The sequence below is a fragment of the Serinus canaria genome, chromosome 6, assembly GCF_022539315.1.
Source record: "Serinus canaria isolate serCan28SL12 chromosome 6, serCan2020, whole genome shotgun sequence".
In the NCBI taxonomy this organism is placed as follows: Eukaryota; Metazoa; Chordata; class Aves; order Passeriformes; family Fringillidae; genus Serinus; species Serinus canaria.
Window position 1 is genome coordinate 15,076,294 of NC_066320.1, and position 17,064 is coordinate 15,093,357.

The 17,064-nt window shown below is 44.7% G+C and overlaps 1 protein-coding gene across 1 annotated transcript in view; it reads left to right on the forward strand.

Moving 5' to 3' along the window:
- Nucleotides 1-17,064, forward strand: part of SYNPO2L (synaptopodin 2 like) — a 35,356-nt gene that overhangs the window by 3,158 nt on the left and 15,134 nt on the right. Inside the window, exons 2-3 of the mRNA XM_009087447.4 lie at nt 8,927-9,078; nt 11,634-12,292. Coding sequence (XP_009085695.3) covers nt 8,927-9,078; nt 11,634-12,292 — 811 coding nt within the window. The remainder of the gene's footprint in view (nt 1-8,926; nt 9,079-11,633; nt 12,293-17,064) is intronic.

Genomic DNA, 17,064 nt, shown 5'->3' on the forward strand with positions numbered 1-17,064 from the left:
CTACAGACTAAAAGGATGCATAGCTGTAGTTTCAACTGTTTCTCCAAGTAAGGGATCAATTCTAAACCTCAGTCCAGCTGCCAGAAAGGAGTAGAAAAGCAGGTCTATCTTCACATGCTGGAAGCAGCTGCCACAGAGCTTCTGTGCCATTCAATAACTCCCTGTGGCTTCTGGGTTCAGGGACACACCTGGAGAAAGACACTGGAATTACACCCTTGTGGACAGTCTCTTGGGTTGGATATAACTGGGCGTGGGCCTGCAGTGTGCCCTGACAGCCCAGAAGGCCAACAGCATCCTGAGCTGTATCCAAAGAGGAGTGGCCAGCAGGTGGAGGGAGGAGATTCTGCCCCTCTGCCCACTTGGAGCACTGCATAAACCTATGGGGTCCTCAGTGCAGGAAAGATCTTTGACCAAAAACAGTCCTTAGGAAAGAAAGAGAACAAACATAAACACAAGAAGCAAAAAGGATCCATAGATGGCAAGATTTTTATTTTAGAAAGGCTGAGGGGAAGTACATGGTCCTCACATGTAGCTGTAACTGATGAGAAAGTTAACCTATTCTGTAAAGAGAGCAAGAGAGACAATACTATCAGGTTCCTGGAGGATTTCTTTGCAGTAAGGATATGTGCATCAAATGCTTTCAAAACAAAACAAAATGTAAAATAGCTAGTCTGAGAAAAGTTGTAAGCACTAATGCTACTAATAAACCAAAGTAGAAACCTAACATGAAATTATATTATGGAAATAATTTTTATGAACAGGACAGTTTTAGGATAGTGCAAGTACATACAAACCTGCCTTTAGGGATCCTGCTACAAAACAAGATTTATTCAATGAGAGGAAAACTTGGTTGCTTTCTATAAAAAGCAAGGAAGGCACTTCTACCTCCAGCACAAGTACTAGTAATAGTGACAAAATAGAGGAAACTGAGTCTTTACAGCTGGTACTGATAGTAGAGGCAAAGGACCTGGGCATATTAGTACATCACCAAAAATAAGCCATCTAAAGCCAAACTTTTTTGGTTTGTTTTTTTTTTTTTTTGTTTAAGAGCAGTTCATCACAACCTCCTTTTTAGCTCTCAAATTGCCTCTTTTTCCTTTATTGTTCTCTGCTGATAATTCACTGTTTCTACTGTCTCCCCGGCAAGATATCCTTGCTGCCTGTTTGCCACGTACCTGCTCCCTGTGACACACAGCCTGGCTGCTGTGTGTCACTTTCCTTTGCTCATGTGACATTATTCCTGATGGAGGTGCCAGCTCTAACCCAAATAGGCCTGATGGCTTCCAGACTTGCGAGCACCTTCTCTTCCTCTCCCCTTTTCAGTGGGCAGCCTGTTCTTTATCTGTTTTTGCAAACGTTTGCTGTCACACCTAAAAAAGCACTGCTAGTCTGTAGCAGTCATTAATGCTGGTTTTGGAGTGCCTCAATCTGCTTTGGGAGTACTCCTGGACATACTTTATGGCCTGTTGGCACTTAGGCAGGTGCTATGTTTGGCTGCTAGGGAGGGAGGGCATGCTGTGACACCAGTGGAACTTTCCGAGGTTCTGGAAGAATCTCATGATGAGAAGTTGCAGTTAAACCATACATGCTCCATCTATACCTGGTTCATTAAATGTACCCGGGACTATTCTCTGGCACTTACTCCAGCTGCTACACAGTGTAATGAAGCCCAGCAATTAACGCTTTCTATTCTTCGGAATAAAATGGCCACAGGCCCATAGGCAGTGGCTCTGGAAACGGTCTGTTCTAGTTCCCAAACTGTGCCTGGGAATTGTTCTGGACAGCAATAGCCAATCTCAGCCAAAGATGTGCCAAGGATCATTTCAACATTTTACCACAGTAGTTGCAGTCCAGAGCTCAGGTTCATTCACTAATATTATTCAGCCTGCTACTGGCTAGAACTACAGAATACATCTGTGGAGGTGGAGCCTGGTTTCTGATGTACATTCCTACCTACAAGATGACTACAAAGATGTTGCAGGTACAGAGAGCTTCCTGTGCCCTAAGTGCCCTATATCCTTCAGGTGAATGGGGTACCTCTTTAATCCATACTTGTGGCTGATCCTGTCCTTGCTGCCGCAGAACAACGGCGCTTATCCTCCTCAGACTATTGCTGAGAGGCTGCTTTTGGGTTAGTGAGTGCTGTCTTTTGGTGCAGTAGCCCACTCTTGCAATATTATGAATGCTGTGTTCAATATTTTTTTGCTTACCAAAATGACCCTCATTCTATCAAAATAATAGTAGGTATGCCTTCTTCTAATTTGCCCTCTCAGCATAAATACTGTGAAGGCATAATATACTTAAGACTGTTGCTCTTCAACAATTAGTAGCAACTGAAAAGAGCCTTCTGTTTTGAGAAGGGTTTTTATTCAGGGCTTGCAAATGCTCATGGCTCCTTAGAACACAGCATCAGCATGCAATGCTAAGGCTGGGAACGCCTTGTTCTGGAGTGTTGTCATCTTATTGTAAATCTTCTATACTTTCTCAGTGATTTCTCATGAGCAGCTCCTTGCAGCACTGACTCCTTCTTCACAGCACAGCCAACAAACTCCAGTACTCTCCTCAACTAGCTAACCCAATCTTTTATAGCACTCATCCTTATTGGACACGGCTGTGGCCTATTAAGGGCAGGCTTGTTCCTAATCTTTGGTAATTAGTACAGCTGCAACTCCTCAGGGGTGAGATTGCCTTCTGCTCTATCTCTATTCTTTTACATTCTATCCCCCCACACTGAAGGACTGAAGCCATGTCTCTGGATAACTCTGCCCTGTCTTCAAGCATCTTTCCCTCCTTCTGTCCCAGTTTAGTGCCTGGACCTGTAAAAAGACATTTTGGTCGCTAGACTTGATTATAAGCTTCAATTCCATTAGGTTTAGATTTTAAAATCTTTCATGGCACACGAGCCAGGCTAAGCATCTAGAAAAAGGACTTACATGGGACATGTATAAGCATGTTTTTTTGGAACATTTAGTTGCTTTTCTCACAGCTCCTAAATGTGGGACTGGGTACGAATATTTGACAAATATATCTGTTCCTTCTGAATCCTTGCTTCATATAAAAAACACTTGATATCCTGCTGCTTACTCTGTTGAGGGTACAGTGCTTATCAAGTACTTTTAGTATATATTCTAGAACATGTGGCATTATTCTTTGTCATTGACATTATATTTCAATCACTTTTCAGTTAATTTACCATCAAGTAACAAATAGCTATGGAGATTGTGCCTCTTTTTGTCTACCTGAAGCCACCTCTGTCTAGAAACTTGCTTCCCACAATGACACTTCTGCTAATTTTTTTTTTTTTTTTGCTTAGGAAAAGAAAGTGGATTGTCTGAGGTTGTTTTTCTCTTCTCTCTCTTCTATAACCACAGAAAAAAAATCATTTTAAGGCACTTCATTTCAGTACGGAAATACCAACAGAGAGAGAAAACCAAGAATCCCTGATTGTTTGTGTTTTTTTTTATATCAGTTTGTATCCCCTGGTACGAGTCAGAAATAAATCTAGTACACCTAAGAACTTATTCTTTCATTCCTACACCAGTACACTCTAGGCAGTAACACATTTTACAGTAGTCTGACATGTACTTAACTAAGCAGCGCTAGCATCCTCTTCCACTACCAGCTCTCATTGTTAAACCCCTTGCCCAGAAGCCACCCAAGTCTGTCCTACCACTTAAGATACATCTTTTCACCACTCTCCTTTGCTTTTCACCACTCTACCACAAAGTATGTGTTCTCTTCCCTCTTTCTTTATACAAAGACTCCCTAATTAAGCTTCACCATGGATGACCTGTGAAGTAGCTCTGCAGGGACACTGGACCTGCTTTACCAAGAGGCAAGTCTTCCAGTGTCATCTCTTAAGAAGGAACATGATGTTTTGTCAGGAAATTACTGGAACTAACTTCCTGTGTAGTTGTAGTGCTTAGTGTTATTATCACGGATATTCTCCTGTAAAATAGCTTCCAATAAAAACATGGCATTGACATGAGGATGTGATGTTATTTGCTACTTAATAGATAAGGCATAGGGAAAGTATCTCACTGGATCTCTGTGTTCAGGTAGGCAACTGAGATAAAGAAAGACTGTAGGAAAATGTCCTGTTTCCAGGCTCCTGCCTTTTATGGCTTACAGTCTGAGTGTCTTCTCTGAGGTCACACAAAATCATCCAGGTCTTCTGAATCCCACTCTAGCCATCTACCCACTCTAGCCACAGGAGTATCCTTCCTTACACAAAAAGAGTAAACCCTGGCCTTGGACAAAAACCAAACTGGCCCAATAAGCAAAATGATATGAATACACATCTTCAGAAAGAAGTAGAGATGGAGGGTGTTTGTTTCTGCTTTTGCATCTAGCAACTGCTCTGTTTGTGGTTTGAGCAGGAAGTTCTAGGAGGAGCAGGCCCACATGCTGGTTGACTCTTGCTTGAGTCATTCCATTTTGATAATGCTTTATACCACAAAAAATAATTTGTTATCTCTCCATGAGAACTGTGTGACAGAACTGCATATCACAGAATGCTGGGAATGAAATTTAAACACTGCCAGGTTGTATGGAGTATTGGACCCCATGTCATTTTAGTTTCTGGCATAAGGGAATGTCTTCTGAGGGAAGGAGATGGCTCATTGAGAGATGCAATCAGAGTCGAAGGGCATTGGGTGGCAAGGTGAATTGTATTCAGGATTAAACTCTGACTCAGACTGAGGCTACTAGGTTTCTGCTGGAAAGATTGTAGGAGATTAGGTGAAGACTGATTATAAAATTGATCTTCCTACCTCATAGGCTGAGCTCTCCCAGTGAGAGGAAGTGGGAGGTGGCTTGGGAAGGCAAGGGGAGAGATAGATGACATGAGTCTACGCTGCAAACCACTTCTATTTGCTCACAGCCTACCTCATTACAAAGAAGCTGTGCTGGCCAGCAGGGTGAGTGGTTGCAGTTTCAAGATGGGTTCCCTGGGCTGTACTGAGGCAAGATGCGAAGCCACTGAGTTACTACCAGGATTACTCTATTCTTAGCATCCCAGCATGTGTTCAGCCCCCACATACCACTATCTAAATATAGTCCCTACTGAAGGACAGATGCTGCCAAGTTGCATCTGACCCTCTCCTCTCTTGCATTCTGTTCCTGAAAGCTAGGCTGAATTCCCCAAGGCACGTCAACAATCAGCATGTCCTTTTGTCTGCCTAGGGCTGTACAAGGAAACCTGTACTGTACTGTTAAAGCCTGATTTCAACCCTGGCCTTCCTGGCCTCTCCTAGCACTGACCTTCCTTTCAACACTTCTTAATCCTTTCCTCCTCAATTGTTGCTTTACTCTTTTCCCTTTTTTTTTTTTTTTTTTCCCTGTCTCAGCTGCCTCTGTCCTTTCCCTTCTGTCTGATGGAACATGATCAATGGGAGGAAACAGGCAAAGTAATGAAAGAAAACATGTTTGTATGTGCATGTACATAGGTACTGCAGACACCCAAAGATCTCTGACAAGAGCCCTTTTGTCACTACAGATCTCCTGCTGAGAGAGCAGGGAAATTGACAATTTCTGAGTAAATGTGTTCCAGTTTTTCACACTGAGTTGTATTTCCAGTAGCATAAATCTAAACAGGACATATCTTGATGTGAGTATGCCATGAGAGAGTGTGTCTACTGAGGCATGGAGTGGAAAGTCTAACAGTCTGTTACAAGAGTCTCACAGAATTTGTGGGGCTTCTCACACAAAAGGAGAGGTCAATCCGCACTGGTATGTGTTAGGAGTTCAGACAGTGCAATCCCCCACGGCCAGGTCCGGGGCCAACCCTTACCACTTGTCAGAGTCTGTCAGTGCTGCTTCTCATTTGCACAAGAAAGCTCTTCAGATATGTATTGGAGAAAGCAGAGAGGTTTTCTCTTTGAAACACCACTTTTTCCAACTTTTCCCACCTCTTCAGATCAGCTGTTGGGTGGCACCTTCCAAGCTTTCTGCAGCTTAAGCAGAAGCTCCCTGTTAGTGACGCTTCATATGGCTCACTGGCTGCCCAGGAGAGGGCATCTTTTGGACATGGGGAGCAAGTGGCTGATCCTGAGGGCAGCCTGACCTTCAGGATGGGCAGGGAGCCTAGCTTTTGGACTGGGCTGCCACCCTTGCCTGGGTGCTGCTCTCGCTGTACCCTAGATGAGCAGGTTATGGGTTGTCATAAGTCTCTACAGCACAGAACTGGAAGTCATATAAAAACTGGCAGGCTCGTGTTGGTCTCTGCCCAGAGGCTCTGCAGCCTCCAGTACACTGCACCCTGCTGTCATGACTGTGGATTAAGTCCTGTCTTGTCCTTCTTTCTCTGCACAATCTTCTTCTGTATTTAACTCCTTTGCCTTCCTCCCTGGCAAATGCAGTGGGGTAGGGGTTTGGTGTAAAAATGAAGCTGTGGATAGTTAATTTCCCTCTGATCCCAGGAAGCAAATTTATAAACTTCCAAGGAGGGTTTATAAATCTGTGGAAGACTGAGCTAGACACATGCTACTTTCAGATTCCATAGGTCTCTTCTTGCCCTGGTCCTATTTCCCCAGAAAGGAATGGGGACATGGAAAAGTTCCTCCTGGATTGCAGAGCACTGAAATACCAATAGTTGCTTTAGTGCATATACTTTCTGTCAATCCAGTAAGATTTGAGCACAGACCAAGCCAGACCCAGCATCTTCACTAACCATGAGAAAAATTCATTGCCTGCTCATGATTATCAGCCCACATGGCCTGCTTCAGTCCCTCAGTCTTCTCTGGTATAAAGGTACCTGAAACTGCATCAGTGTTGGGAGCACAGTCTGATCCTTCCTGCCTGGGACCCCCAAACAGTTGCCTGCAAAGACTTGCAGTACTGAGGGACAAGAGAATTGAAGGAAGTTTACTGCCGCTGTTCTGTTCAGGTCACCAGCCTGCATCCTTGGTCCAGTGGGCAGGGAGGAATACCATGAGTTGTGAGGAATGCTCTGAGCACCTGCTGACAGCCTTTAACCCCCAGTCTGCTCGCTTTACAACTGGGAGGGATACTCAGCAAGTATGTTCCCATCCAGTGCTAAGCACCAAGTACTTGGCTGTAGAGCAGCAGTTGGCCTTTTGGGGAATACTGGAACACCCTCCTTTTAACCTCTTTTCAACTTCCTAACTCTTTTAATTAGCTGCTGTGTCAGTAGGCAGCACTGGAAAATGTGTCTTCTTTCCCTTCTCAGTTAACAGCTGCATCTGGATGAAGTATCAGGAAGCAGCATTTATACTGTAACAGTGGTTCTTCACCAGTAGTTCATTACAGACCTACACATGCTCATTCCAGACTTATATTAACAAGGAGGGAGATAAAGGACTAAAATGACAGAGGCTGATGGATGTGGCAGCTGGGATGAGCCAGTCCCTATTTTAAGCATGCAGGCAGGATTTGGGGTCAAGTTGGAAAGGCTACAGAGTGATAAAGTACCAGTGAGCGCAAAAACAACTTGAAGCATAGCCCTCCTCTTTCCATCTTCTTCCCCAACACTTCTCAGTCCTGCTGATAGGCTGACCTGGGAGGAGTGTTGCTCTTGTCTGCTCAACACAGGCCAGCAGGGTCAAGCCCAGGCGCTCACACACCCCATAGGCTCAGGGAGCCTGGGCCACTAAGACCAGCCAATCAGGCCATGGGACTTCCTTAGGGCTCCAGCTCTCTCCTCTCCTGCTCCCCTGCTGCTCCTGCAAGAACAATGACAGGACAGCAATCCTCCATATTCACTTCTCTTTCCTGAAGCTGCCATGAGAGTGTGGACAAAGTAGCTTTATGATGTTATAGATGAGTCTGGTGGCTCAAGCAGCAAGGCTGTGAGATATGGATGAAGGTGCCCTATTGAGTATTACTTCTCTGCAGGGATCTGACACAGTCTGTTCATGGCACCCTTAGTTAAACAGCTCTGCGCTGATTTGTCTTTCACTTAACTGAAATATCTGAAGAAATATTGTAGAAGAATCTACAAATAGAGTGTAATACTACCTTATTCCTGACTTGCTCTGACCCAGGGATTTTACGTAACTATTCTTTTATGTGAAAAAATGAGTACATTATGGATGCCAAGCTGTCCCACAATACTATCCCCATTTCTTGCATGTATGGGAGAGGTCAGTGGTTTTTGGCTGAGTGGGCATTTGGTTTGCTTTCTTGCTTGCCCTAGCAGAAAGGCTAGGCTGAGTTCATAAGAAGTTTAACTAATGGAGGATGGAATGAAAGGGAAAGTAAACACTTGGTGCAAGATGGCCCTCAGAAGACAGATCTAGGAGCTCGCCTGGAGCCAGTGACTCTGACTCCCTTCTCAGATAAAGCAATGCATATCTTGCACAACTCCTGTTAAGGCTAAAGATTTATTCCAAGTTTACACTTGTGTAACAGGACACCATATAGCCTGATGCAGATATCCAGAAATATACTGACCAAAGCCATTGGAGCGGGAATGCTTAACTCCAGAATATGCCTCGGAACCGCCACCTCTCCCCAGTGTCACTTTTCCTGAGGATGGTACTTGCAGAGGCTCTGCATGAGTCAGGGATCATACCAAGGAAGTACAGTAGAGGCATGCAGAAGGATACATGGACATGTGCAGGCATAGTCTGCTCCTTTTCTGAAACACAGACTCCTTTACCAACTTAGGAGACAGGGAACAAGAGGAGAAGAGCATATAGATATTCCTGAGTCTTTCTTCTGCACTAAAGAACTTGAACAGGGTTGGTGATCAGGTCAGGCCTATGCTCAGCAGAATGATTCTTGGAATTAACAGGGATACAGAGATCAAAAGGCATAGCCAGGGCTCATCCAACTCCACTCTGTCAGCACAGTAGTCTTAGGCCTTATTTTATTCTGTGAGAATTGGAGCAATAGAAGGGCCAGCAACTGAACTAAATAGCTGCTGTTCTTCCCTTCATGCTTATCCACTCTCCTGCTTTTTCAGATTCGAAAGAGAAGCAAAGCGTGCCGTGGAGGCCTGTGGGAAAATGATGTCCTAGTATCTATCAATGGGAAGTCATGTGCTGGCCTGTCCCACGCTAATGCCATGCAGATCATCGATTCCTCCAACGGCATGCTCAACATCCGCGTGAAAAGGTAACCTGCTCCCAAGTGCCAGTGCTGTGACAGTGCGGGCAGTAGGGTGGTTTCATCCAGTACAGCAGCTGTCTACATCCAGCAGAAACAAGGCAGGCAGGAAGCCTTTGGTTTCACCATACTGCAAGGTGTACTAGGAGGACTTACCCATGTCCTAACCTGCCTAACATGTTGACATCTCAATGTTTTGCCCTGTCTTACAATGGGCTGTTGTAGTTCAACAGTCTGTATACTGACTCCCACAAAGATGAGAGGTGTGTGGCTAGGCCCCTTTTTTATGGGAAGAAATGTCGGTGGCAGCCTCTAGTTCAGGGGAATACTGGAGATCAAGCTCAAATTTATGGACAAAAAATAGTCCCAGTAATGTTCCTTGTCCTTCCTGTGCTAAGTTAACTCAGTGCGTCAGTGTATGCTGGATGCGGCCCAAGCTATAAATGAATAATCCTATAAAGGTGAAGGCAGCAAAGCTGTGTGAGGTCCTAGCTAGTCCACACTATTGCCTAAACAGAAGTCACCCTCAGAAAATCAGGCCCTGGTGAAGGGGGCTGGGAGATATGATCTTCTACAGTCCTGAAAAGACAGAGAGCACTGTGAGCAGTGGGAAGGGACAGCCATGCTGGATGCTGTCATCTATAAAGCAGGAGCAGAGGTGGGCAGTGCTCAGAGAAGGAAAGCCTGATCATGGAGGATCTTCCCCTAGGTTTCAGAAAAAATGCTGGTGCCTTCTGATGTGCTCATTCTATACCCTAACTGTGAGTAAGTGGGATGGGTAAGTTCTATAACAGGTGTCCAGAATAGCTCCTGGTCCCTTGACAAGGCCTCATCTCACACCATTGAAGCCTACCTGCAGCAAACAGGTGCCTGGCCAAATTATAATCAGTCGAGATCAGCACACTTTGAATTAACCAACTGACAAAGGCAGGCTTCCCGCATCCCTCTGGATGGAGCCAACACTGAATAGTTTGGAAATAATGAAATCAGTTGGCTTCATTTTAAGTAGTGGAGAAATCATCAAATGTTGCTTTCTAGATCGCATGTCTATTCCTACTTCATCTTTACGTTCCCAGAGAAAACACCAATCATTCATGTTCAGAAAGGAGAGGTAGCTGGATGACTCTGGAGTGTGTGTATTTCAGAAAAAGAGGAAGGGAGAGACATTGACCTGATAGTACAGAACAAGAGAAACTGGCTTACAAGCATTTATGCTTCTCAGTTACCTGATCAACTGTTTAAAGAAGAGGAGGGACTCTTCAGTTTTGCTTGTGGAATGTTGAGGTTGCTCCCCAGTGAGATTTCATAATGGCAAATAGTATTAAAAAAATTAACTGCCAGAGAAATTCTACCACCCTTAGCTTCTAAAAAAATTTGCATTTGATAGAAATAAAAATTTTTCACAGTTTATACCAGATAATTTTTCACAGTTTATTTTTCACAGATATCCCAGTTTAGAACTGGGATCTAAGTCATGAGTTGCACAGCTTTACAGAGGCAATGCTGTCTACCTGGCTTCATGGTATGCATGTTCAGAAGGCAAATACTTAAGACTCCTTTATAGTTCTTATAAGCCCTGGTGAGTCTGACCAGAGACTCACTACTTCTCTCCTTCTCCAAGAGAAGGAACAAGTTCCTAGCTCCATCTGTGTGGGCTGGAGTCAAACTGCCATGGTAATCCAGACTCACTCTCGAGAAGAGGGAAGATAGAATGGGCTCTTTTTCTGTCAGCACAGCCAATTCTCCTTCCCTCTGGAAGCCAGCAGCAGGGTTAACTGCCCCAGTCTGTCTGGCACCTACCCCAGTCATCCCTCCAGATGTCTTAGAGGCTTGAAATTGCTATGTCTAAACCAAAGGCAAATGCCACCATGGATTGGTCTGGCCAGCATGACTGCATATGGTTGTCAAAACGCAGGTACTGATAGCTTGTGAAGCAGCCCCACAATGAGCAGGCTAAATATTAGGGTGGTCTCCAACCACCAGATACCATAATCCTATCCCAAAAAACATTTGAGCCTTTATATCCTAAGTATTTGCTATTTACTCCCATGTGAAGGTCAGAGCAAACAAATAGAGAGACTTCTTGGGAGCCCAGTCTGACTAAAGCAGTTTGGGGGTCTGCAGATCTGACACAGTCTCAGCTGCAGGAGCAGCTGGAGTGCAGTGTGATAACTGAGCACTCGCCATTCTCTGCTGACAAGCTGCAGGTTGAAGGATAGGTCTCACTGTCCTGGTAATGCTTGCTATGCAGGAATTCATCTCTCCAGGAGAAATGCCTGGGGAGCTGATTAAGCTTGGAAGATTTTTAATGGTTTTAGGGCATTCTGATATTTGAATGTTTAACACCTGGTTTCCATAGAGCTGTGAAGCAGAAAATCAGAATGAGAACACATAGCTGATGTCAGGGATAAGCCTGTGCTTGGCGTCTATACTTCAGGTGTTTTTACTATCTGAAAAACACCTGTAACACTGTCCTAAAACACCTGTATGTCTCACTCCAGGGTTTTCTTCCAGTTTAGCTGCACAAACCAAACCTCACTCACCACTTTTCCTTCTCCCCACAGGACAGTTGGTGGGGACCAGACTGGCCCGTGGCTCCAGCGTTCCCCTTCTCCAGGGCAGCGAGTGCTCTCTCCACCATCCGTACCCAGCCCCTCAGCACAGTTACTCAGCTCTGAACCTGCAGGAGCCCCAGCCACTACTCAGCCCTCACAGCCATGGAGGTCACAGAGGCACCTGGAGAGCCTCACATCCCCACCGGACAGCGAGGCCTACTATGGTGAGACAGACAGCGATGCTGACAACGTGGCGCAGGAGAAGCAGCGCCGCGCTCGCAAGAAGAGCCCACGCTCCCCACCTGACAGCACCACCGGCAGGGTGGATACGCCTCAGGAAGAGGTGTCCCTGTCTGAACAGAGTGGCTATGAGAGCATGCCAGAGGCTGCTCAGGGGGGAGCAGAGCTGGTCAGCTCCAGTGGAGTGGCCAAGAGGGAGATTGTCTGCCTGCCTGGCAGTCGCACAGACACTCCATTCTCAGACAGCGAGGGACAGCTGCGGCCACCGTCAGCAGAGGGTCGGGAGCCTTCTCCAGAGGCAATGCTCCTGCCCCATGCCACCAAGGCTATCCGAGCAGAACGCCATCTCATCCCCATGGTGGGGCCAGTGGAACATCCGATTGATGAAGACCTAACCACCACTTATACAGAGAAAGCCAAGCAGGCCAGTAAGTCCCCTAAACTGCCATTCACCCATGCCTTTTCCTTGTGCTGGATTCTCCTTCCAAAAGCCTGATTCCTGCAAATGCCAGGTGGGTTAGCTCCTCTAGCTTACAAAGGAGTCAAATCAGATCTGAGGAGACCAGAGCTTCCTGCTGCAGCTTTGGCCCTGGGGTATACCTCACCCAAGGCATCCTAAGAAACAGATAAGATAAAGGGTCTGGGGTCAGGGGTCTGGGAGTCACTCACAGAGGCTGCATCCATTCGACCAGATGTGCTCTAGTACCCCTATGTACTAGAGCTGGAAAACAGGATAGATGTCCTTGGTTTCTTCAACACTTTGGGCTAAGAAGACTCGGGTGACATGATGGTGTCAGGAAATAACTTGGAGGTTAAATTTCCCCGGCTTTCCAGAGATCTTATGGCAGCTCAGTTTTCTCCTTAGTTACCTGTGTGTTAAGCACAGAACACTCATATCAAGAGGCTCCCAAGGCTCTGTTGACTTCAGCTCTCCATGGACACAGAAGCATGCAGTATAACACAAATAAGGATGATGAGAGATAATTTGTAGACAGCATAGCTGCAGAAGAGTCTTGTCAGAAACTGATTTATTTCTCTCAACCTGTTCAGCTTAGGGAAGGATTCTTCTACATCAACTTTCCCTGCAGGCACTCCCTCCAGCAAGGATGCCCATGTCTGGCTGGCAGCAGCTGGTGAGTTCAGGTAGAATTTATAATTTTTTAGGTGTTGGCAGTGGAGGGTTGCCAGCAAGGACAAGCAGGAGACAGCAAATTAGCTCTTGAAATAGTTCCTTGTAGTGCCATCCCTGATAGCCAAGACCTTTCCATGTGGAATAAAGTACTAAAAAATGTAGTGTAGTATATGGGTGAGGGACCTGAAGTGACCTTGATTGTGAATATCTTCCCTGATTTCTGCTACACATAGAGTATTTCAAGCACAAACATGAGGGCAGAACAAAGTGCTATCTGATTTCATGGTTGTGATCTATCTAGTAATATTAAAACCAAGGTAATTATAAACTTATTTTCATATATGTACCTCAGTGTACTATAACTCACTACATTTCTCTGAGCCTATGAATAAAGAAGGTTTTTAAAAAGTGACAGAATGGAAAACAGAGACACAGAAAAGTTACTAGACTGAATCAGAAGGAAAACATGTGGATTTTAACTTCTGATCCTCTGCTTCAAATGCTAGACATTTTACCCAGGGTATATAATACTGCAAGACAATTATTAAACCTCTATTTTATCCTTGGGCTAAATATTCTTTTATCTGTTCTGCCTAAGGAGTTCTGTAGAGGTAACTTTCAAACCTAGATGCTTCCTTCAGACAGGGCACTGTCCTACTGCTCTTTTCAGTGTTCCGAGGAGAGGTTCAGTTGGGTCCCTTATGTCTTGCTCTGCTGGGCAGTGCACCTGACCTGATGCTTTGTTCTACTTCTTCCTAGTCTTTAGCTCTCATTTGCCTTAGGACAGGAAAGAAATCAGCAATTTCAGCCTCCCTAAAGATGGAGCTATTTTTTCCCCCTTTGAATGATGTACAAGCATGAGGTGAATGTTGAGAAAGGCATGTTCAGCTGCTCCCTGCCACCCGATAGTTCCAGCAGTAGAAGAGCAATTGCTTTACATCAAGACTTATTTCTATGGACGGCGTCAGTACAGAGGGATTCCAGAAAAACTATGTATTTAATTCAGAGCATTTCTGATGGCAAGATAATATCCCATGGCAGGAGATGATGCAACAATATTGTCAGCTGGAGTTAGGGTTCCCAGAAGCACTGCAGACTGAGGTAATATTTTATTCTTCTATCACTCCTTCACTGCTCACCTTCTTTTTGGTTTACGTTTGGCCAGGGGTGTCCTTCTGTAGGAGTTACTCTGCTGGGCATGGTAATTCACAGGATGTTTTCTTGTGTTAGGGATCTTATCAGTAAATAAGAAGGCAAAATTCTACATCCTGATCATGTTGGAACACAACAGCCATTAAACCAGAAGCCAAGTTAAGCAGCCAGTGACTGTGAGGGAAGCAAGCAAGGAAGAGGGATGGAAGGTGTTTATTACGTGATGAGCAGAGCTAAAGAATACCTATACCTGGAATAAACACAGGTAAAAGCACAGCTGGAGGATGGGGGACTGCACTGGCTCCATGGTGAGCTGCACTGGCTCCATGGGAGGCTGCTTGGACTGGCATGGGAGGACATGGTAGAGCATCTCTTGCCAGAAAGGTGTCCCCTTAGTGAGGATGTCTGGGCTAGGATTGCTCCAGCTCCTACAGCTGCTCTAGGCTCCCATGGAGACAGCAGCATTTAAAGCTCTGTTCTTCTGCCTTTGCTTCGCAGTATCCACAGCACAGTAGCCTACTCTGGGACACAGAGGGGTTTTGATAAACAGGAATGAGAAATAATGGTTTAGAAGTCAGGCAGGGTTTTAAAACCTGAGTTAGCTCCAGGAAGTGACTTGGACTATTAGTTGTGTGAGCCTAAGTATTGCTATATAGCCAGGAGACATTTAAGAGCCGTTGTGAATACCTATGCAGATGGCTGCCTTTTGAAGCACTATTTAAATACATTCCCAGTGCATCTGCTAATATATCCTCCTTGCCTTGCCACAGCCTTCTTCAACTCCCACCACTGCACCATAAGAATGTGAAAAACTGCTTTTTGTTTTGTTGGGACTGTTCCCCAGATGGTTCCTTATCCTTTTTTCCTAGAATATACTACTTTCTTATGTCTGCTCTGATGTTTACTTCAATTTTGTGGGTATTTCTCTTGTCCTTTAATTCTAACTTTTCACAGTCATTTTTAAGCTCCAGAGACTGTCTCCCTTTCCTGCTTTTCCCTGCACCTCAAGCAAACAGAATTGAGGATACATTATTTCTAGATGAGTTTTTAGAAACATCAGACCTCTATATGAATAACTGAAATCCCAGAAAAAGAACAGAGATACATAATAATTCTTTTGCACATCACCAAGAGTAGCAACTGACATTCTTCATTGTTCTGTTGCCCTGCAAGGATCTCAGTAACACTGCTACTGCTGTCAGCTCTTGGGTTTTCTGTAGCTTTGTTCTTTACTTCCTATCTTTAGACAGAAAATATAAATTAGAAAATCTACAACAGTTTCAGGAGGTTAGCAGAAAGTGGGAGCTTGTGGCAGGGACAACCAGACTACAGTTGTCACAAGTAATTGCAAGCGAGGTTTTTTGGTTTCCCATAGGTTCTTCAGTGTCCTTTTCTTCTCACCCCACCTTCGGAGGATCCATCCGTAGCCAGGGTTGCTTCTTCTCAGCCACTTGTGCTCTCTAGGGTGCACTGTATTTTCACCCCCATCCTAAATCATCTCACAGGACAAAACGCTCAGCCTTTCTCACAACTGGAAATAGGATAGACATACCAGGACAGCAGTCTATTCCTAACTTGCTATCACACTGTGTCAGTGAAAGAAGTGCTTCAAAATATCTTAATTTAAACTTATCTGCTGAACTATTTTTAGTTCCTAGGATTCAAGAGTCTCACCATGTATGGTAGGGGAAGGGAGGGAAAACTGGGTGGAGAAATTTCCTCCTCTGCTTTATATGGGCCTGGCTGCCTGTGCAGAGTCATCAAAGTTACTACATTCCATATCAGAAAAGGAAATCCTTCTTGTTTAAAGCGGATGTACAGCAGCATCACTTGAAAAGATAGGTTGCTTATAAATAAGTGGCCTATTCATCAGCAGGTCATAGAGATTACCTCTTCTAAGAGTGACTGCAGTCACATTTCTCTGCAGAGAGGGTGAGTGCAGCAAGCCATCCCTCAGCCCGTTACAACTGGTATAGGCCACAGGGGCTGTGAACAAGATGAAGTAACTGAATGGCAGTTTGAAGTTATTGCACCACATTTTCTATTTGGCTTTCAGCTTTCACAGTTGTAACTAATTATCACAGTTATGTGATTGTTAGACTAACTTACTGGTTTTGTCATTCACTGCAGGCTAGGAGACCAATAGGTTTAGGATAATAGCTGCCTACTACTACTACGTCCTTCATGCCTTAAAGTAAAATAGAAAAGCATTCTGCTTAGACCAGGAGATTAAAATTAATTCCTGAACTATTGATCTTACAGAAGTCTGTTCCTAGCAGTGTGAAGCCATGCTGAATCAGCCTTGGCCCTTGCCGCTCAATGAGCAGCCAGCCATTCAGAAAACAAGGACAACAGCTTCCAGGGTTGAATCACAGATGGAGAGACTGATCTCATTTCAGCATGCATGAAACTAGAAATTGCTTCCGCTTGGGAAATCAGTTTCCATACACAGCAGTAGCAGTCTAGTTGTATGTGTTTGTTTAAGAAACCCCACTTAATAACTGTCATTCATCTTTGAATTCTCTGCCACTTGGAAGGCATTTATTAAAGACTACAGAGAAATAAACACCAGGCATCTCGAGCCCTCCTTCTCCACTTTTAGGCTTGAGTACAACATTTGATCTTATTCCTTCAGTTTATATCCCCCTATGGAAAACAGAGGTAATATTTTCAGGGTGATATATTAACAGGGGAGAAGCCAGATTATAAACTACTGTTGCCTGTCTTAGCTAGCGTGGATGAATTTTTCATTCTTTCTTGAGTCATCTCATAATTGTCACAAGTAATTTGCCATCTTCCTCAGGTATTCTTACTGGAGACCTCCAGAATCATTCCCTCAGGCGTCACTCTTGTCCAGCATTTCAATGAGGATGTTGTGGGTTGCAGCACTGGAAGAAAAGCTGATTGAGTTCTGCT